The sequence below is a fragment of the Sciurus carolinensis genome, chromosome 7 (genome assembly GCF_902686445.1).
Source record: "Sciurus carolinensis chromosome 7, mSciCar1.2, whole genome shotgun sequence".
NCBI lineage: Eukaryota > Metazoa > Chordata > Mammalia > Rodentia > Sciuridae > Sciurus > Sciurus carolinensis.
The window spans coordinates 142,038,685-142,060,873 of record NC_062219.1 but is presented as its reverse complement, the minus strand read 5'-3'; the positions used below and the strand labels follow the sequence as shown (position 1 = coordinate 142,060,873).

The following is a 22,189-nucleotide window of genomic DNA, read 5'->3' as shown; positions in this document are numbered from 1 at the left end:
CTTGATCATTCCATGATAGATGCATGTATAGAAATATCACTATATCTCAATATGCACTATTAGTATGTGTCTATTTAAAACAATAAAACTAAATTATGGCATTTGCAAGCAAATGGATGAAATTGGAGAATATCATGCTAAGTGAGATAAGCCAATCTCAAAAAACTAAAGGACGAATGATCTCGCTGATAAGCGGATGAGGACATATAATGGGGGGTGGGAGGGGTTAGCATTAGGTTTAGGGTTAGAGATAAGGAGTGTGGTAAGAATGAAGGAAAGAAGGACTGTATAGAGGGAAAAGAGGGGTGGGAGGGGTGGGGGGAAGGGAAAAAAATAATGAATCAAACATCATTGCCCTATGTAAACGTATGATTACACAAATGGTATGCCTTGACTCCATGTACAAATAGAGAAACAACATGTATCCCATTTGTATACAATAATAATAAAAATAAATAAATAAATAAATAAAACAATAAAACTTAAAAGGAAAATCACTTACCTAGATTTGTTGTCTAATTTAGGAGCCTGAATTGGAACAGATGGTTCTGGTGCATCTGAAGAATACTCATGTTTTGAGGTAACTTCTAACGAGAAAAAGTAAAAACGAAAATGGTTAAACACCTTGAATAAACATGTAAATATATCCCTTAGCTCTTATTTATGACAGATAAGACATCAGACCTTGTTGTGTGTCATCTGGTTTCAGTTTCTTGGGTGAAATATCAGCTGTATTTTTATGCTGCAGGAAAAAAAACAAAACCAGTTATGGTATCTCTGAAGCCCCCCTTTTGAAAGTCTATTGAAACCACCCACGCCTCTTAAGAGGAGCATATCAACTGAACATCAGACTCTTTATTCATTAAATGTGGCTCCCAATGACAGTTGGCTCTTCCAAAAGGTCCTATCCAATCACAGTAAAGAATCTGCCACTACCAAAGAAACAGTACATACGAAACAGGAAGACAGCACCAGGTGTTGGGACATGTGCACGGTTTCCCAAGAAGACTACTTAAAAGATGGCAGTTTATCTGGGAAAAGAGTCCCTGGGTTTTCTTTGTTGTTTTGTTGTATGACTCTATCATACTTCTGTGTGATACATTCATGTAAGAAAATGAGGAATGAACTAAATACCTAAAGATACAAAGCAGGTACTCCATTACATCCTTTCCAAATTTACTTTTTTAACTGGCACATTAAAACACTTAAAATATGCATATCAATGGTGTATCATCTGCTGTTTTGATTCATGTAGACAGTGGGTAATGTTTAGAGCTGGTTAAACACACCTCCTCAAACACTATTTCTTTATGGTGAAAACATTCGAAACCTTTCTTCGGGACCTTTGAAATGTACACTGCTCTCCATAGTCATCCTACTGCCAACCAGCCCATGGAAACTCCTGGTCCTATCTAGCTGTAACTTAGACCCGGTTTTAAATCCCAGGAAGGCCACACCTATGAACTCACTATTACCTTCATTTTATGGATGGGATGCCCCAAGAGCTATGATATTAGTTAACTTGTCCAAGTTCTTACAGCTCGTAAGTGAAGACCACATCTGACTCCAAACCTCAGCCTTCTTTTCTCTACATTATTTCCAGACACTAGTCTCCAGGTCCCAAATGATTGAATCAGGCAGAGGCCAGTGGAGAAATGCCTTTCTTGGGAGAGCCGAGTTGAGCGGAAGGAGAGAATAGACAAACTCAGCAGACACAATCATCTAGAGGGAGATGGTTGACCAGGAGAAAACAGCCTACACCTCAGGAGACACAGTAACCACTGCCAGCTTCCTTCTGGTCACAAATCAGAACCTTATTCCCAGCTGTCTGTACTCACGGGAGGCTCCAACTGGTCCTTTAGGTGATGGTCATCTCCAGCACTCATGCGCTCAGACGGGTTGGCAGATTCCTCAGCAGGCTCTACACATGTGGAGAAAAGAACGTTTAAAATAACAACTGAGGTAGAGGAGGCGGCTCAGCACAGCGCTTGGACTCGGAGCAACCACTGGGGCTCCGGGCGGCTGCCTGAGGAGGAGCTGCATGGCGAGCTGTTTGGACTCAGAACGAACGCTCCTGAACACCGGGGGGTTGCCCGGAGGAAGAGGAGGAGCGCAGCGGGTCACTTGGTCTAGGAGGGACTGCATCAGAGCCACAGGCAGTTGCCAGAGGAGGAGGCGAGTGGTGAGTTGTTTGGATTCAAAGCGACCACTCCTTAACACCCGGGGGGCTACCCCGAGGAGGAGGAACAGGGTGGGTCACTTGGACTCGGAGTGACTGCCTAGGGCTACGGGCTGTTGGCGGGAGGAGGAGACGCGAAATGAGTTGCTTGAACTACTAGTGACCGCGTTGGAACACCGGGCGGCTGTCTGGAGGAGGAGGTGTGTGGCGGGTCTCTGGGTCTCGGAGCTATTGTATGGGGCTCCAGGTGGCGGCTCAGAGGAGGGGCCGCATAGCCAGGCGATTAGGTGCAGAGCAGGGTCCCAGGAGCTAGGTGGCTTCTTGGTGGAAGAACCGCACAGAGACATGCTTAGGGGCGGAGCGAAGGTTCCAGGACTGCGGGCAGATTCTCTGAGGAGAAGCAGCCTAAGGAGACTCATCTGTGAAGGGTGAGGCTCCCAGGCCCAGGAGGTAGGTCGGGGCCCCTGGGAACGTTGCAGAGGAAGACAGCCCAGCCCAGGCGGTAGTTGTAGATTGAGGGGAACCTCTAGGAGGGGAACTGACCAGTGAGACCTCCCCACTGGGTGAGTCTTCCCCACCGGGTGAGGTTTTCCCACAAGGACGGTAAAACCAGAGACACAGGCACAAACAGGCCTTGCCTCAGCCCGCAGCCTAGTTCCCCTTTGGATGACCATTGGTCAACAAGTGGAGGCACCTCTGCCCACTATCAGGGAATATACCCCACCTGAGGGTCACCACCCCTAGAGAGGCAGCTTCCTTGTGGAGCACCGCATTTTCAACTTCCTCCAAGACTGCAGGCTACTGAAGGATAAGAGGGGATATACTAGCAATCTTCAGGGGCATTATAAGTCAATAGAGGAAATCCGCAATATCTTAATGACCCACTGATTCCTGAATATGAGAAAACAAGGGAAGAAAATGCCCCAAACAAATCTAGATGTTACATCAATAGAATCCAATGACAGCATGGCAGAAGAAATGACAGAAAGGAAGTTCAGAATGTACATAATTGAAATGATAAGGGAAGCAAAAGATGAGATGAAAGAGCAAATGCAGGCATTGAATGATCGCACCAATCGACAGTTAACAGAGCAAATTCAGGAAGCAAAACATCATTTCAATAAAGAGTTAGAGATATTGAAAAAAAAAAACAAACTGAAATCCTTGAAATGAAGGAAACAATAAACCAAATTAAGAACTCCATAGAAAGCATAACCAATAGGATAGAACACCTGGAAGACAGAACTTCAGATATTGAAGACAAAATATTTAACCTCAAAAACAAAGTTGAATAAACAGAGAAGATGGTAAGAAATCATGAACAGAATCTGCAAGAACTATGGGATATCATGAAAAGGCCAAATTTGAGAATTATTGGGATTGAGGAAGGCTTAGAGAAACAAACCAAAGGAATGAACAATCTATTCAATGAAATAATATCAGAAAATTTCCCAAATCTGAAAAATGAAATGGAAAATCAAGTCCAAGAGGCTTATAGGACTCCCAATACACAAAATTACAACAGACCCACACCAAGGCACATTATAATGAAAATATTGAACATACAAAATAAAGACAGAATTTTAAAGGCTGTGAGAGAAAAGAACCAAATTACATTCAGGGGGAAACCAATACGGATATCAGCAGATTTTTCAATCCAGACCCTAAAAGCTAGAAGGGCCTGGAACAACATTTTTCAAGCTCTGAAAGAAAATGGATGCCAACCAAGAATCTTACACCCAGCAAAACTTACCTTCAAATTTGATGATGAAATAAAATCATTCCATGATAAACAAAAGCGAAAAGAATTTACAAAAAGAAAGCCAGCATTACAGAACATTCTCAGCAAAATATTTCATGAGGAAGAGATAAAAAACAAAGAAGCAAATCAGCAAAGGGAGGAATTATCCTAAAGGAACTGTCAAATAAAGGAGGAACCAAGATGTGTCAAAAAATAAATAAATAAATAAATAAAATTTTAAATATGAACCAAATGACCGGGAATACAAATCATATCTCAGTAATAACCCTGAATGTTAATGGCCTGAATTCATCAATCAAAAGACACAGACTGGCAGATTGGATTAAAAAGAAAGATCCAACAATATGTTGCCTGCAAGAGACTCACCTCATAGAAAGAGATACCCATAGACTAAAGGTGAAAGGATGGGGAAAAACATACCATGCACATGACTCAGCAAAAAAGCTGGAGTATCCATCCTCATTTCAGATAATGTGGACTTCAAGCCAATGTTAGTCAGAAGGGATAAAGAAGGACATTTCATACTGCTTAAGGGAAGCATAAATCAGCAAGATATAATAATCATAAACATCTATGCCCCAAACAGTGGCTCATCCATGTATGTTAAACAAATCCTTCTCAATTTTAGAAACCAAATAGACCATAACACAATAATACTAGGTGATTTTAACACGCCTCTCTCACCACTGGACAGATCTTCCAAAAAAAGATTGAACAAAGAAACCGTAGATCTCAATAACACAATCAATAATTTAGAACTTAACAGACATTTGTAGAACATACCATCCAACCAAGAGCGAATACACTTTCTTCTCAGCAGCACATGGATCCTTCTCTAAAATAGATCATATTTTATGCCACAAAGCTAATGTTAGCAATTACAAGAAGATAGAGACACTACCTTGTATTCTATCAGATCATAATGGATTGAAGTTAGAAATAAATGAAAGAGTAAAAAACAGAAACTGCTCCAACACCTGGAGATTAAACAATATGCTATTATATGATGAATGGATAACAGAAGATATTAGGAAGGAAATTAAAAAATTCTTAGAGGTAAATGAGAACAAAGAAACGTCATGTCAAAATCTCTGGGACACTTTGAAAGCAGTACTTAGAGGAAAATTTATTTCATGGAGCGCATTTAATAAAAGTAAAACTCAACAAATAAACAACCTAACACTACAGCTCAAAGCCCTAGAAAAAGAAGAACAGACCAACACCAAAAGTAGTAGAAGACAGGAAATAGTTAAACTCAGAGCTGAAATCAACGAAATTGAAACAAAAGAAACAATACAAAAAATTAATAAATAGTTGGTTCTTCGAAAAAATAAACAAAATTGATAAACCTTTAGTCACACTAACAAAGAGAAGACGAGAGAAAACCCAAATTACTAAAATTCAGAATAAACAAGGAAATATCACAACAGACACGACTGAAATACAAAACATAATTAGAGGCTATTTTGAAAATCTATACTCCAACAAAATAGAAAATTTCGAAGACATCAACAGGTTTCTAGAGACATATGAATTGCCTAAACTGAACGAGGAGGAAATACACTATTTAAATAGACCAATTTCAAGTAATGAAATAGAAGAAGTCATCAAAAGCCTACCAACAAAGAAAAGTCCAGGACCAGATGGGTTTTCAGCCGAGTTCTACAAAACCTTTAAAGAAGAGCTCATTCCAATACTTCTCAAAGTATTCCATAAAATAGAAGAGGAGGGAACCCTCCCAAACTCGTTCTATGAAGCCAATATCATCCTGATACCTAAACCAGACAGAGACACATCGAGGAAAGAAAATTTCAGACCAATATCCTTAATGAACATCGACGCAAAAATTCAACAAAATTTTAGCAAATTGCATACAAAAACATATTAAAAAGATAGTGCACCATGATCAAGTGGGTTTCATCCCAGGGATGCAAGGTTGGTTCAACATCAGGAAATCAATAAATGTCATTCACCATATCAATAGACTTAAAGTCAAGAATCACATGATTATTTCAATAGATGCAGAAAAAGCATTTGATAAAATACAGCACCCCTTCATGCTCAAAACACTAGAAAAAATAGGGATAGTGGGAAAATTCCTTAACATTGTAAAGGCCATCTATGCTAAGCCCATGGCTAATATCATTCTAAATGGTGAAAAACTGAAAGCATTCCCCCTTAAAACTGGAACAAGGCAGGGATGCCCTCTTTCACCACTTCTTTTCAATATCGTCCTTGAAACTCTAGCCAGAGCAATTAGACAGTCCTAAGAAATTAAAGGGATACGAATTGGAAAAGAAGAACTCAAACTATCCCTGTTTGCTGATGATATGATTATATACTTAGAGGAACCAGGAAATTCCACCAGAAAACTTTTAGATCTTATAAGTGAATTCAGTAAAGTAGCGGGATATAAGATCAATGCACATAAATCTAAGGCATTTTTATACATAAGCGATGAATCTTCAGAAAGAGAAGTTAGGAAAACTACCCCATTCACAATAGCTTCAAAAAAAAAAATAAAATACTTGGGAATCAATCTCACAAAAGAGGTGAAAGACCTCTACAGTGAGAACTACAGAACACTAAAGAAAGAAATTAAAGAAAACCTCAGAAGATGGAAAGATCTCCCATGTTCTTGGATAGGAAGAATTAATATTGTCAAAATGGCCATACTACCAAAAGTGCTATACAGATTCAATGCAATTCCAATTAAAATCCCAATGATGTACCTTACAGAAATAGAGCAAGAAATTATGAAATTCATCTGGAAGAATAAAAAACCCAGAATATCTAAAGCAATCCTCAGTAGAAAGAGCGAAGCAGGGGGTATCACAATACCAGATCTTCAACTCTACTACAAAGCAATAGTAACAAAAACAGCATGGTATTGGTACCAAAATAGAAAGGTGGATCAATGGTACAGAATAGAGGACACGGACACAAACCCAAATAAATACAATTTTCTCATACTAGACAAAGGGGCCAAAAATATGCAATGGAGAAAAGATAGCCTCTTCAACAAATGGTGCTAGGAGAATTGGAAATCCATGTGCAACAGAATGAAACTAAACCCATATCTCTCACCATGCACGAAACTAAACTCTAAATGGATTAAGGACCTCAGAATCAGACCAGAGACCCTGCATCTTATAGAAGAAAAAGTAGGTCCAGATCTTCAACATGTCGGCTTAGGACCAGACTTTCTCAACAGGACTCCCATAGCACAAGAAATAAAAGCAAGAATCAATAACTGGGATAGATTCAAACTAAAAAGCTTTCTCTCAGCAAAGGAAACTATCAGCAATGCAAAGAAAGAGCCTACAGAGTGGGAGAAAATCTTTGCCAATCATACTTCAGATAGAGCACTAATCTCCAGAATCTATAAAGAACTCAAAAATCTCTACACCAAGAATGCAAATAATCCAATCGACAAATGGGCTAAGGAAATGAATAGACACTTCACAGAAGAAGATCTACAAGCAATCAACAAACATATGGAAAAATGTTCAACATCTCTAGTAATAAGAGAAATGCAAATCAAAACCACCCTAAGATTCCATCTCACCCCAATTAGAATGGTGATTATCAAGAATACAAGCAACAACAGGTGTTGGCGAGGATGTGGGGAGAAAGGTACACTCATACATTGCTGGTGGGGTTGCAAATTAGTGCAGCCACTCTGGAAAGCAGTGTGGAGACTCCTTAGAAAACTTGGAATGGAACCACCATTTGACCCAGCTATCCCACTATACCCAAAGGACTTAAAATCAGCATATTACAGAGATACAGCCACATCAGTGTTCATAGCTGCTCAGTTCACAATAGCCAGATTGTGGAACCAACCTAGATGTCCTTCAATTGATGAATGGATAAAGAAACTGTGGTATATATATATACAATGGAATATTACTCAGCCATAAAGAATGATAACATTATGGCATTTGCAGGCAAATGGATGAAATTGGAGAATATCATGCTAAGTGAGATAAGCCAATCTCAAAAAACCAAACGACAAATGATATCGCTAATAAGTGGATGATGACACATAATGGAGGGTGGGAGGGGTTAGTGTTAGAGTGAGGGTTAGGGAGGGGGGCAAGAATGGAGGAAGGAAGGACTGTATAGAGGGAAAAGAGGGGTGGGAGGGGTGGGAGGGGAAGGGAAAAATAACAGAATGAATCAAACAACATTACCCTATGTGGATTTATGATTACACAAATGGTATGCCTTTACGCCATGTACAGAGAAACAACATGTATCCCATTTGTTTACAATAAAATAATAAAAAAAATAACAACTGAAAAAAATAAAATAACTGCACGGCGCTGCCACGCTGTCTGGGGAACGCACACCCCGCCACCACCGCCGTCCTCTGGTTATGGTTGGTAGTTGGGTATTGCTCAGTAATTGGTATTATTCTCAAATAAGAAATCTGTGGGCATGTGGGAAGCAGTTCAAGGGAGAGGGGCTCTGGGTGGGACGGGACCCTCCTCTTGCCACCCAGCGTCTGTTCCTTACCACTCTAGCCAACCCCCAGGGGAGGCTATCAGATGCAGAATGATGGGAGGCTTCCGGCTGCTCTTCTTTCAAACTCTTACTACCTACCCAACCACAGGTTTTTGGTGACTCCTTCCAAGTAAGGTGGTGTCAGTGCCTTCACAGAAATCCAGAGTCAGAATATTGATATTTCTCAAAATACCTGTTGCTCTCTCTTCGCTATTGGGAATCTTGCCATCTTCTTCCTCAAACTTACTGAAAAGTTCCGAGGATGTTTTCGTCCGTTTGGGTAACATCTGAAATGCAAGCCAAAAGCCACGTGACCTTTAAAAGCAGTGGCCTTAAAAATAAGCAGGAAAAAAAAACTTTAAAAGCTTAGAACACAGCACATCAATTAGGAGTAGTCTATCTTCAGTTTGCTCTCTCCTGAAGGATCTTCTTACTATTTCCAGCTTTCTACATCACCCTCCCTCCAGTACCAGCTGACTGACCATCACCCTGCTCTCCACCCCCCTCTCCTGATGCCTATGGTTTGAATGTGCCTTCAAATTTCATGCATTAGAAACCTGGTTCCAAGAGCAACAGTGTTGAAAGGTGGAACCTTTGGAAAGTAGGATCTTAAGAGCTTTGTCCTCATGCGTGGATTGACCCATGCATGAACAATGTGTTATCACAGGAGTGACTTTACTAAAAACACGAGTTCTCTCTAGCACACTTGCTCCACCTTGCCTCATGACGCCCTGCACCATGTTAGAAAGCAACAGGAAGGCCTCACCAGAGGCTGAGTGGAGGCCCCTGCACACACTTGGACTCCTCAGCCTCCAGAACCAGGAGCCAACCCCCCTCCCCTTTTTTTTTTAACCAATTACCAGTCTGCAGTACTCAGTTGCAGCAATGGAGAATGAACTGAAGCAATATCCTTTCTCTCTCCAAGTCTAAGCCCCTTGGCATCTTCTAATCCCCGTTTCCCTTGGGAGTCGAGTCCCTTGGAATGAGTCTGGAGTGAGGCCCCACTGGAGGATCCTCAGATCCCACCCTTTCCTCTTCCAGGGGCTTCATCCCATGCATACCCATAATGCTCCTCCCAAAATATTTTATTCATTTTGTAAAATGTGGAAACATGTATTTGGATATTTTTCCATAAGTAAAGGTAAACTTGGACCCATTCATCAGATAATAGAATGGAAGGGGTACTTTTTATCAAGGGATTGACTCTCATTTTTTTCCTGTGAAATCATCTTTTCATAGGACCTTCGGAAACTATTTGCAGAGCCCTTCATCATACGTCAAACGCCTACATGTAAAACCCGAACCAAAAGGAAGTGGGCCCAAGACTTCTCCCATCAGATCTGGGACTTCTCAATGTCCTGTTGGCCATTACTATAGTATTTTAGGTCTTGCCACAGATTTCTTGCCTTCCTTCCAGCATGATACAGGCTCTTGTTCATGTACACACGTAGGAAGCATTAAAGTCAGGATATAGAAACCACAGCATCCTAGAAGAGGCATAGACCACTTCCACAGGGCAAGACAGTGATTGGGGAAATGCCCTAAGAATCCTACTCCTAAGGATTCTCCCTGGGGCCAGATCGAGCTGGGAGAGCAGGAAGTGCCAGGAAGCCCAGTGGATATCTCCACAACTCCAGGAAGAACGTGGTGAGGAGATGATGTCTCCCAGCAAAGCTTTCAACTGTTGGCAAAAGATAGAATGAAGCATTTCAAGGTACAACGAGGCTCTGTGTCCTAGATAGCTAAGACAACAGCATGCGGGAAGGAAGAGCTGGGATCAGAATCCAGAGGTCTCCACTGTGTTCGTAGGGCTTTCTAACAACCAAACTTCTGCTGGACCAAATCTTTACATCAAAACCCAACAAGGACACCAATTTCTAAAAACCCGAGTAAGAAAATTAAGAGACATAAGATGCACTGCAAGAATTTCAAAGAGTAAGAGAATGGAACTTGCCACCTCTTTGTCTTCTCCCAAAGCTTGGACAGCAGCCTGTAATATGCTGAACTGCAAATCAAAGTGGATTTCTATTTTCATCACCTCTTTCTTGCTGATGATCATGGGCTTCTTCAGGTAAATCATGAAAATCTTTATCGTCTCGGTGTCTAACAAAAAATATGGTACACCATGTACGTCAGCATACTAAAGGGCTTAAAATTTTATAATTAATCAATAATTGTGCCGGGATATTTGCCAGGTGTCCAGACTTCTCTGCAATAAGTTGAAAAGTCGTATTACTTTGAAATTTTTATTTACATAGACATACATGATTAATTGGTTGATCAACCAATAGGAAGTAGCTTACTTTATCAAAGAAATTCGAAGTGTTTTAAGAGAATTTTAACACATTATTTGTTCTAATTAGTTATATGTGACAATAGAATGCATTTTGATACATATGTATATATTTATATATTTTGATTTATATATATATTGATATATAAATGGAGTATAACTTCTCATTCATCTGGTTGTACATGACAGTTACACAGGTCATGTAGTCATATGTGCACATAGGGCAATAGTGTCTGATTCATTCTATCATTCCTACCCCCATGTGCCCTCCCCTCCCCTCTGTCTAGTCCAAATTACCTCTAATCCCCCCACTTATTGTGAATTAGCATCCACATGTCAGAAAACATTCAGCCTTTGGTTCTTTGGGATTGTGTAAGAGACTTGTTTATACTACAAGCTTTTTACTTCTAAATACACTAAGCACTGTATTTTTCCCTCTCTCTCTGGAACGTCACATATTTCTAAAATTCAAAATAAAAGCCACTGTTTCCAATATGCAAAATGGCATGACCCACCTTCATTTCAACAGACTCCTCTTAAAGAAAGGACATGGGAGCTTCAGAGAGAAGACGGTCTCAAACAGAAGCCTCCTTGGGCTCTCCTGTCAGCACTGCTGACAAGAGGCAATTGGTTTTGGAGGAGAAAATTGCTTTATTTCTATGGGACAGTGCTGGCCTAGAGTCAAGTTCAGCAAACTCCCCCGAATATTGACCTTACTGGACATCCACCCACCACAGCACAGAAAGGCTCTGAAACCCTGCTGCCCAAGGGGTTCAAAACCATCATCTGCAAAAATACAGTAGCTATTCAGGCTTTGGGGATCAACACAAATACACGCAGGTCAGAAGAAATACCAAGGGCCACGCCAAGCTTCCAATATACGTTGCCAACTCCCCAGCCAAAAGGTCTATGTACACAAGATCAGCTTTGCTTGCAGAGTTTGTTAATCTATTTTTCTCAGCTATAAAATATGGAAACACCTACTTCCTCAAAATACCATGAGGCCCTTTGTATTTAAAAAGTGTCACAGAAGTATGTGAATTCGTCGATCAGTCGTTATTGCGACTCAGTGGAGAGGAAGACAGGCACTAAAACTATTTTTTAAAACTGACTGAAAAAACCCTACACAAGATAAAATTTTCATAATCATTTGTATTTTTTAATTTGTTTATTTTTTACCTGGTAGATAAACATTTTCAGGGTACCAAAGTGTTAAGCGTATGCACATTGTTGTACAACAGGATCTCCAGGACTTTTTCCATCTTTGCAAAACATACTTGGTGTCCATTGAAAAACTCCTATTCATTTCTCCCTTCCTACAGCCCCTGACAAGTGCCAATCCACTTTCTCTCCATGAATGATTGCATTCAATACCTCATATGTTGGAATCAGCATTTTGTCATGTTGACATTGGCTTATGTCACTTGGCATAATGACCGCAAGGTTTCTCTATGCTGTAGCACGCATCAGAATTTCCCTGCTTTCTAAAGCAGAATACTATGGAATACATGTGCATGTGATGGGATTGTTTCTTTTATACCACTCATTCTTCAGTAACATTTTTCACTTTTTAAGCTGTTGTGCATAATGGAACTATAAACGTAAGTGTACGGTGCAACATTCTTTCAATTATTTTGCAGATATACCTAAGAGTGGAATCACTGGATTACATATTGATAGAAACTTCTAGAAAAGTTACACGTTAGTTCTGCCTTTATTTTTTGGTTCCAGGGATTAAACCCAGGGGCACTTTACCACTGAGATACATCCCTAGTCATTTTTATTTTGAAACAGGGTCTCACTAAGTTGCTTGGGGCCTAAGTTGCTGAGACTGGCCTTGAACTCAAAATCCTCCTGCCTCAGCCTCCCTAGTTCCTGGGATTACAGGTATGGGCCACCACACTTGGTGACAGTTCTGCTTCTAATCTGGTGGGAACTGTAACTAATGTTTGCAATGGAAAAACTAGGCCAGCAGTTGAACCCCAAAGTCACAAAGCAAAGTCACCAATACTATTTGTGGGAGACCTTGCCTTGAGCACAGGGAGCCTTCAACTGTACCACACAGCCTTTCCTCTGTCCCAAGATGTGATTGGCATCTGTTCTTAACAAATACTGCAAATATAAACAAATACGGAGCTACAAGTGGAGGAGTTTAAAAAATCATCTTACCTTTAACACTGAAGTTAATGACTGCTTCCTTCAAAATTCTTACCGGGTCCCACAGAGCACTCTAGGGAAAGTAAACAGGTGAAACTCATGATACCTACATTTAATACAAGCATGTAGGTCTGGCTGGGAATTAAGCCTCCTTACCTCAGCATTGTGTATATAAAAAGTTACCCTCTGACTTCCTAGGTTGAAATCAATCCAAAATTTCTCTAATTTTTCATCTGCTGGTTTTCTCATCTGTAAAAGAATTTCAGCATAAATTATATACAAAAAATATGTTACAGGGTCAGATTAAAAAGTACTAATTAAAAAAAGAACTTGTGCTTTTCCTGGAACAGCACTATCCTAATACTTTAGGGCCCTCTTTATTACCTGACTAGTCTTATACAAACTAAGATCTCAGCTTTATATGACCAAGCTATTCCCAATAAAATCCCTGTCCTCTGCATATTTAATAGACATTTAAATGTCAGTTGACTCTAGCTAGACAATTCTTCCTAGTGAGAATAATGGAGAAGCTAGTTCTATGGTGAAGCAGTAACAATTCACAGTGCATATAGATGGACACTTTTGAAAAAGGGATGTGATTAAATATGAGTGGTGATCTGTCATCTAAGGTACCATGTGCTACAATAAAGACTTGAGCTCAAATTATTTTTAACTGATTGTTAAAATATATGCTTATAGTAAAAATGAAGAAAAATTCAAATAGTGTGGTGCCTGCCTCCTAACTTCCCATAGGTACCTTTCGATAGGCACTATTGGCAATCCCTTTGTCCTCTCCAGTTTCTGTCACAGGGTTTAGTAGACAAGTATTAGGAAATTCAGGTTGAGTAGCCCTTATCCAAAATGCCTGGGATCCAAAGCATTTCATATCTTTTCAAATTTTGGAGTATTTGCATGTATACATTGAGATTTCCTGGGGATAGGATCTGAGTTTAATAGATTTTTTTTTTTTTTTTTTTTTTTTTTTTGGATGCTGGGGATTGAACCCAGGGCCTTGTGCTTACAAGGCAAGCACTCTACCAACTGAGCTATCTCCCCAGGATCTGAGTTTAAGCACAAAATTCATTTACATATCATATACACCCCATGCATAGGTCATTTTATACAGTATTTTTAGTACACTGTGTTTTGACTATGTCACAGGAAATCAGATGTGGAATTTTCTACTTGATCACACTGGGATTAAGTTTAAATTTTGGAGCATTTCTAATTTTGGGGTTAGGGATGTTCAACCTATGTATATATAAAGTTCTTATTCCCCATTGATGGGGCAAACATTATACTTAATATTCTACAGCCTGTTTTTCCAATAAACAATATTGCTTGGACATTTTATCACCATGCATGCCCACTCTAATGGCTAAAGAGCTGAATGAGGATCTGTACTCACAATCTATGCCACCCAAAGCCAGCACAAAGGGCCTGATGGAAATTTGGAAGTCTTAGAGTCAAATGAAGAGAGGAAACCTCAGATCACCAGAGGTAAACAAGCCAAACAGATACAGGGATCAGCTTACCAACGTCAGTTCTAGAGAGAAGGATTGTGTGTTCATGGGTTCAGCTCAAAAGACTAACATGGGTTTGGAACTTGAAATTGTTAATGAGGACATTATAAAGAAGGAGCCTGGAATCCCTAGATGAGCCAAAGTTCTAAGGCCCCTGAAGATTTCACCCTGCAAATGAGATACTGTAGGTCAGAGCCCTTGTGCATGAAGGAACTTGTTCCTCTAGAGACTGAAGAAGGATGAAAAGCAGCTGGTCAACCCTGGCTATGAAGTACAAGGTAGAAAGCAAGAGAGAAAGTATATACTATCAAGTGCTTGTGCTATAAAGGTACTTTCTTTATAGGGGTAGCTTATATGATGTTCCTTATACAAAGACAAGGTAGAGAAAAAGGAGTATGGTCTCAGCTGGTCAGGAAAGAGGAAAGCATCAGGCAGAGGAGAAAGTCCAGGCATAAAGAATGTTACCCATGAATAGGGCAAAATAAGACAAGGTTTCTGTAATTGACATATGTACAGTACGGACCCTAAAATTCCCTTGCACAGTATTAACAGTAGAGCCCTACGCTTACTGGCCACGCATACTGGTTATGGAAAAGCATGATCAGTTTGAAAGTTGAGATCACTAAGAGAAGTTGGCAAGCTTTGAATAAAGCCCTTCTGAGTAATAACCAAATCTAACCTAACTACAGGTTTCCTTGCACATCACCCTCATCACCCCCAGAGAGAGAAACATACCTCATGCTCGTCAGCAAAAGCAGCAATACACGGAAATGAAAAGACCCTGCAAAACACCTCACCATTAAAAAGTAAGAATGGAGCACATGCACACAACCTACAAATGTCCTGCAATAAGAATCTACACCTAGGATGTCCCCACTAAGATCAGGAGGGGTTCCAACCCTGCAAACGGAAATCTACTCTCAAGCTGTAAGCCAGGTTTAGTAGTACTGTGACTCAGCCAAATCGTTCTGCAAGAATCCTAAAGAAAGGGGTGAATTTAACAATTATTCTCTCAAGGATATAACCATCCATGATATACATATCCCCAGTTGTGACGTACTGACAGATTTGGCTCCATGGAAATGTTGTAGGCCAGGCTATATGGGCAATGACTAAACAGACTCCATTTTGCTCCAAGACTCCATGTTATACAGGAAACGCTTCTCCCATGAGAACACCCAGCCTCTGTACCCATCAGTTACTTAGCATGACATGTTTGGCAATACAAAATGACAATTCTTACATAATGAAAAATTATTCTCTTTTTGATTCTAAACAATGTACCATGTTAACGGTGATGTCAATAGTGATTGTTTAGATGTTAGTAACCATTCTTTAGTTTGTATCCAAGTAAGGTCATTTTGACCCAGTTCCCCCTCTACTAATGATTTCAGATCTCATGATGTTTTTAGTTTTGAATCATAGCAACAGACACTTTGAATTGATGTATCGATTTATGGTATAAAAACCCCTGCAATCCTATGGTCAGGACTGTTCTCTCAATAGCCATTTTTGAGGCATTGTGTAAGAGAGTCAGCCAGTCGGCTAATAAATACTCTCAAATTTGGACTTCTCAGTGGTGATCAGTCTGTTCTCACGTTACACCCCATATCACAGTGACCTCAAGTCTGTTTGACCTTGCTCTTCATAAGATCTATGGACTCATTCAAGGATGCCTTGTTAAAAATATACAAAAATCAAAAACCATGCTAAAGGCAGATAATTTGTTTAAACACTCAAATGAACCACTAGGTAGAAAGAATTTTATCATCTTAGATTTCTAATCAATGAACCACAGAACTGTATTAAGAATTCAATTCTATTTCTCACCTAAAAGGAAACAGATCCTAGATAATTCTTGTAAAATATTAGACATTTTGTAAAATATTAGAACATAACTCATCAAGAAAACAATACCCAGAGAAACATCTTACCTTCTTTGCTCACCAAGTCTGTTGTTGAGGTAATTGAGGAAGAGTCGACTATCCTTTAAAATGAATAATGGCAACTTTTTACTTTAAAAAATATGTATCTTATTTAATTCTACCCTAACCAGCAAGCAGAGGCCAGTGTTTGCTGCCAAACATCCAGAATCCAGTATCGTCAGGCTTTATAAGAACTTGTTATTTTGTGTTAGCCCTGCAGATGAGGAAGTGACCAGAGGAAACTGATCCCAGGTGCTTTTAGTTTCTCCCGTCAAATGCCTGTCATTTTGATGTGGGGTCTATTCCCATTTTGCAGGGGAGGACACCCTGGCTTCACAAGTCATCTATCTGGCCAAAAATACATGCATCTTGTAAATCAGGGTTATAAGACTCAAGCCCAAGTCCAGAATGGCCCCCGAGCTCATGGGCTTTCCATTTAGATGGTAATGGATCTGGCTCAATGCCTACTAAGTACAAGGCACTCACTCAGAGTTGGAGATAAACAGAAGAGGTCCAGATTTAATACAATCGGAATTGTATACAAATCCCGATTACATGGCAGGTTGAACCTGAGAGGTCTTATTAACACGAGCACTGTTATCATGAATTTTACCTTTCTCTAAGAGTCTAACTCTCATTTTAAGAGCTTTTTTTAAAAAAAAGAGGGGAAATGCTTTAGCTGTTAGGATAGAGTTAGATACACGCTGAAGCCGTCAGGCTATTTGACCTACTTGAGGTCACAACCACAGTAAGCTGGGGTTGCAGAGAAGACACTGAAAATTATTGCTCCTCGAAGTGGTACAAGCTGCGTGGCACATAGCACAACCACCCCATAATACCCCTCGGCCTCTGGAGCATGGCTTGCCAGCATCCATAGCTGCTTTGAAGGCTCAAAAGCCCTTTCCTTCCTTCTCCAATTCTCTCCCCACCCAGGTTCGTAGAAAACTGCCCCTTTCTCCCATGCGTTTCTGGACCCATCGATTCAGAGCTCGGTCCCCAGTCTCAGTCCTATCTTCATCTCCCCATCTGGTCTCAAGTTGCCTTCAAAACCGTTTCACTGTCTGGTGGAACAGAAGTTTAAGCACAGACACTTAATCACAGTGAAGAAAAAGAAAACTCCAACCAGCCCAACACAGGGAAGGACTGAGCAGATGCTTAATACATACCAACCAACCAGGAATTTTTATGAACAGGCTTCTCACCGTCTCAAATTCTCGATCCTTAATTTCCTTGAAAGCTTCAGCAAGGACCTCATCATCAAACCACTGATGGACAAGGTCACGCCTGGTTGTTCTGGTTGTCATTCTACACAGCGCCTCGGAAAGAGTGACCTGCTGGTCGTAATCTAGAGTAAAAACAGGGCCGACGTAGGTGATTCTGGGTACGAGGGAGCAAGACGTGCAGGTTCTGAAGTTGGCATCTGCTCTGAGAAATTCCTTCCTCTGGTTGGATAAAGAAAATGTGGGGGTGGGCTGGGGAGATAGCTCAGTTGGTAGAGTGCTTGCCTTTCAAGCACAAGGCCCTGGGTTCAATCCCCAGCACCGCAAAAAAAAAAAAAAAAAAAAAAAAAAAAAAAAAAAAAAAAAAATAGGGTATTTACACACAAAGGGTTGGCGATGTGGCTCAGTGGTTAAGCACCCCTGGGTTCAATCCCAGGTGCCAAAAAAAAAAAAAAAAAAAAACAAAAACAATGGGGAGGAGAACAATCTCATGAAAATTCAAGCTAAACCAGAAAATGAAATCGGGGGGAGGGGAGGGAAAAAAAAATACTGGGGAATGATATTTACCAAATTGTAGTTACCTCATACACATGGATGAATATATAGCAATAATTCCACTGATATGTATAATTATAATGCACCAATTAAAAATAGGGGGCAAAATTCCACTTTAGAACACTAGCATTGTGTCTTGTAGTTATAAGATGTCTCCTGGAGCATTTAAATTACATTTAAGAATCATTAGGAGAAAAATATAGACAAGAGGTCAGTAGACACCAATTTTTTAAAACTATGTGTTTTAGATTTTACTTATGTTAAAACAGTCATAGATTGAAAAGCCTTAAAATATTTTTACTACAAAAAGAAAAATCATCAAGATCAATTATGGTATTTCACAGCAGATAAACTAAAACTACATATATTGATATGTTCAAATCTCAAATGTCGTGAGAGTAAAAGTGAGTTGTAACTACATATCTCCAATGGGATGACATTTATATAATGTTTTTAAAATCTATAAAAACAAGGTATGTTGCTTATGAATACATAGAAAACAAGTAGAAAAGTGTGCTTGGGAATGAAAAAAAAAATCCAAGTCAAAGAGAGGGGAAGAATGGAACTGGGCACATGGACATGGGATTTAACTGTGATTCTGATTTCTTTTATTTAAAAGAATTTCATTTAAAACTAATGTGGCAAAATACCAAAATTTGACAGAACCAGCTGGTGAGTAAGTATCTACTTATTATTCTTTTTAAATTTAAAATATATTGCTTTAGATGTTGATGGACCTTTATTCATTTATTTATATGTGGTGCTGAGAGTTGAACCCAGTGCCTCACACATGCTAGGCAAGTGCTCTGCCACTGAGCCACAACCCCATGCCTACTTATTATTCTTAATGGTTTTGAATTTTCTCAAATTAAAAATAGAATTTTAATTATCTTTAATTTGACCATGATTGATCCAAGATGCTCATTTAAAAAATTATGTCCATCCAACCCAGATGCCCTTCAATAAATGAATGGATAAAGAAACTGTGGTGTGTGTGTGTGTGTGTGTGTGTGTGTGTGTGTGTTTGTGTGTGTGTGTATATATATATATATATATATATAAAATGGAATATTACTCAGCCATAAAGAATAAAATTATGGCATTTGCAGGCAAATGGATGAAGTTGGAGAATATCATGCTAAGTGAGATAAGCCAATCCCCCAAAAAAACAAAGGACGAATGATCTCACTGATAAGCAGATGATGATACATAATGGGGGTGGGAGAGAGGCAAGAATGGAGGAAGGATGGGTCATATAGAGGAAAAAGAGGGGTGGGAGGGGTGGGGGGAAGGAATAATAACAGAATGAATCAAAGATTACCCTATGTAAATGTATGATTACACAAATGATATGCCTCTACTTCATGTACAACCAGAGAAACAAGTTGTACCCCATTTGTTTACAATTTAAAAAAAATGGTATCCATTATTTAATATTCTAAGTATTTAGAACTCAAACTAGTTCTTACCACCCACAGTCAAGATTGTCCTTGCGAGGTTCCTCCTGAAACATTTAGATAGATCACATTTTACTGAAATGAAGATTAAGAGGTAAAACTTTATCAAACGGGCATCAAATTTTAAGACCAAGATATTTTTGCGACAATTTCAAATTCCATAGAACTTTCACTTTGCTCCCAATACATTTTTGTGAAAAAGAACTGCACATTTACATATTATCTACGTGGGTTTTGTGTGAGTGTGAAACCAGAGCCACTATATATTTTGAAGTTTTATTTCCCTCTCTATAAAGTTACTTTAATCTGGTGATCTCTAAGGTTTCATCTAATACAGCTCTGGAGTAGTAAGATAGAGCTCTACACCTGTCAATCACCTCTTCCAGACCCTGCACTGTAGTGAACCCGAGTCACAGCTGTGTCACTTGAATGATGGGGGTGCCATGATGAGTTCCGTGGTCCTACTGGATCACACGACAATGGGTTTAGGTTCAAATTTCCACATAGGGTGGTTTTACTCTTTCCTTGGCTGTGTATTACAACCTTACCTCCAAATTTCACACCCCAGAAAACATAAAACTGCAACTGGGTCACCAAAAAATGAACAACAAAATCCTATCACTTGAAAAGCAATACAAATGTCATACCCTATTGGTTTAACTAAAGATTAGTAACCTGGAGCTTTGACTCTTTACCAGATAATATGCTAATCACTTTAAGTGGATTGCTCGATTTAACCTTTACAATAACTATCAAGTCAGAATTCTTTTTTCGCTCCATTTCATGGGTAGGTAAACTAAACCGAGGTAGAATGAGGTTATGGCTGTGGCTCATGCACAGCTGGATAAATGGCAAAACCGGGACTCAAAACCAAGCAACCTGGCTCTAGGTCCATGTTCCCAACATTCTTCCATGAGTCTCTAATGTGGGTCCTGTTCACTGTCAAAAAACAATCTGTACCCCAAGAAAGCATTTTGTCTCCAAATTTGATGCAAAAGAAAAAGAAAAGAAAAACAATCCTATACTACAAACTACAAAAAGAATCTACAACATCTACCATTTTCCCCTCAGTCCTTCACCGCCTAGCACAGTGCCAGATACCTATTAGGTGCACAAAGCACTTACTGAAGGGAGGAATGACATAATCTGGTCTAAGGAGAACCAAGTAGTGCAAGTAGAGATTTTGCCCTGGGGGGGGGGGGGGGAGGAAATCACATAACTAAGTTCAAGGTCACTTACATTAGATGACACGCGTCTTCCGACAAAGGGAAATTTTTTCTCTCTTCACGAGACACACCATGCAAAATGCAGTTCAGAGTCTTCAGAGCCTTTTTGGAATGGGAGAGGCATTCATGGAGAAGGAACAGACAGAGGCTGACGTGTGACTTTCCCCAAGCTTTCTGGGGCAGCTGCTGACTGTCTTGTCATCTGCCACTCACCTCCTGTTGAATTGAGAGCTTCACAGTCTTTTCTGTCACCAAGAATCCTAAGCTGTGTATGAAGGAATCCAACATCTGGCTTTTCCCTGAAAGTGTAATTTTAAAATAATCCCATAAGTGTCAAGAGGAGTAAGAAAAAGAGTCCTACACCACAGAAAGAGGGACAGACTGAACCACAGGAGTAAACAATTCAGGAAGAAAAAAAAAAAAAAATATATATATATATATATACACACACACACACATATTATATGAATGTTATCTCATGGGCAGGGGACCTATCAGAGTGCTTTGAGTTATAGAATCCCCAGTCACAACAGACTTGCATTACATAGATGTAAGGAAAGCAACAGTGTATACAAAGTACCCTTTCACCGTGGTCATCACTTTGAGCAAAGCTACATTATTCTTAGACAGCAATAGGCAAAGTGCAGGTCCTGTGGTTTCTAGTTATTTTTTCATGCTTTTTGTGTTTAATAAACAAAAATCTTATAAAGTCTTGCGCTGATAGAGAAGCATGAATTTTTAAATAAAATATTGGCCCTTAACACAACCAGAGAAACTTCAGGCTATTTATATGTCAGTGCATTCAAAGAACAGGGTATGTAATACTATCTTATGCTTATTAAATGAACTATTATTGATGGTTTCATTTACGCACATGTTAAGACATGAAGTGATTATTGCATACTGCAAAAACTCATGGGAAGATCACAGTATAACTGATAGGTTCAGATGTATATTTGTGAATTATTACAAAGTGTACCCTTTTTAACCTAAGTAACATGTGAAATTATAGGAAACCAAACTAGGAAGTAGAAATATGAAAGATCTCTCTCCTAAATCCAAGCAAACCTCATCAGTAGGATGATCTCTGGAAACCAGAAATGGGGCTAGAGTCTGGGCCCACCAGCTTAAAATCCAAAGGGAAGCTTCTAACAGAGTCCAGCTGGACAATGTAAGATCCCAAGATGTCTGTGTATCCTGTTAATTAGCAAATACCACATACCATTCCATGTTTTTCATTTTAAGAGCATGAAGAGAAACTAACTATATGACTCTATGCAAGAGGAAAAGAGAAACATGACTAGTTGAGACAGCCAAAAAGTTTGTGTGATTTTTGGAAAACACTGGAAACAAAAATTTAAGAAGCATCCAACTCATATCCAG

The 22,189-nt window shown here is 39.6% G+C and overlaps 1 protein-coding gene across 1 annotated transcript in view; it reads right to left on the bottom strand.

Annotated features, from left to right (window-relative positions):
- Sycp2l (synaptonemal complex protein 2 like) overlaps positions 1-22,189 on the bottom strand; it is a 111,048-nt gene that overhangs the window by 73,854 nt on the left and 15,005 nt on the right. Inside the window, exons 10-20 of the mRNA XM_047559289.1 lie at positions 21,020-21,105; positions 20,820-20,908; positions 19,593-19,627; positions 17,551-17,693; positions 16,358-16,410; positions 15,159-15,204; positions 13,057-13,149; positions 12,913-12,973; positions 10,408-10,553; positions 8,644-8,737; positions 1,839-1,921 (exon numbers count right to left, since the gene is read on the bottom strand). Of these exons, the coding sequence (XP_047415245.1) occupies positions 1,839-1,921; positions 8,644-8,737; positions 10,408-10,553; positions 12,913-12,973; positions 13,057-13,149; positions 15,159-15,204; positions 16,358-16,410; positions 17,551-17,693; positions 19,593-19,627; positions 20,820-20,908; positions 21,020-21,105 (929 nt within the window). The remainder of the gene's footprint in view (positions 1-1,838; positions 1,922-8,643; positions 8,738-10,407; positions 10,554-12,912; positions 12,974-13,056; positions 13,150-15,158; positions 15,205-16,357; positions 16,411-17,550; positions 17,694-19,592; positions 19,628-20,819; positions 20,909-21,019; positions 21,106-22,189) is intronic.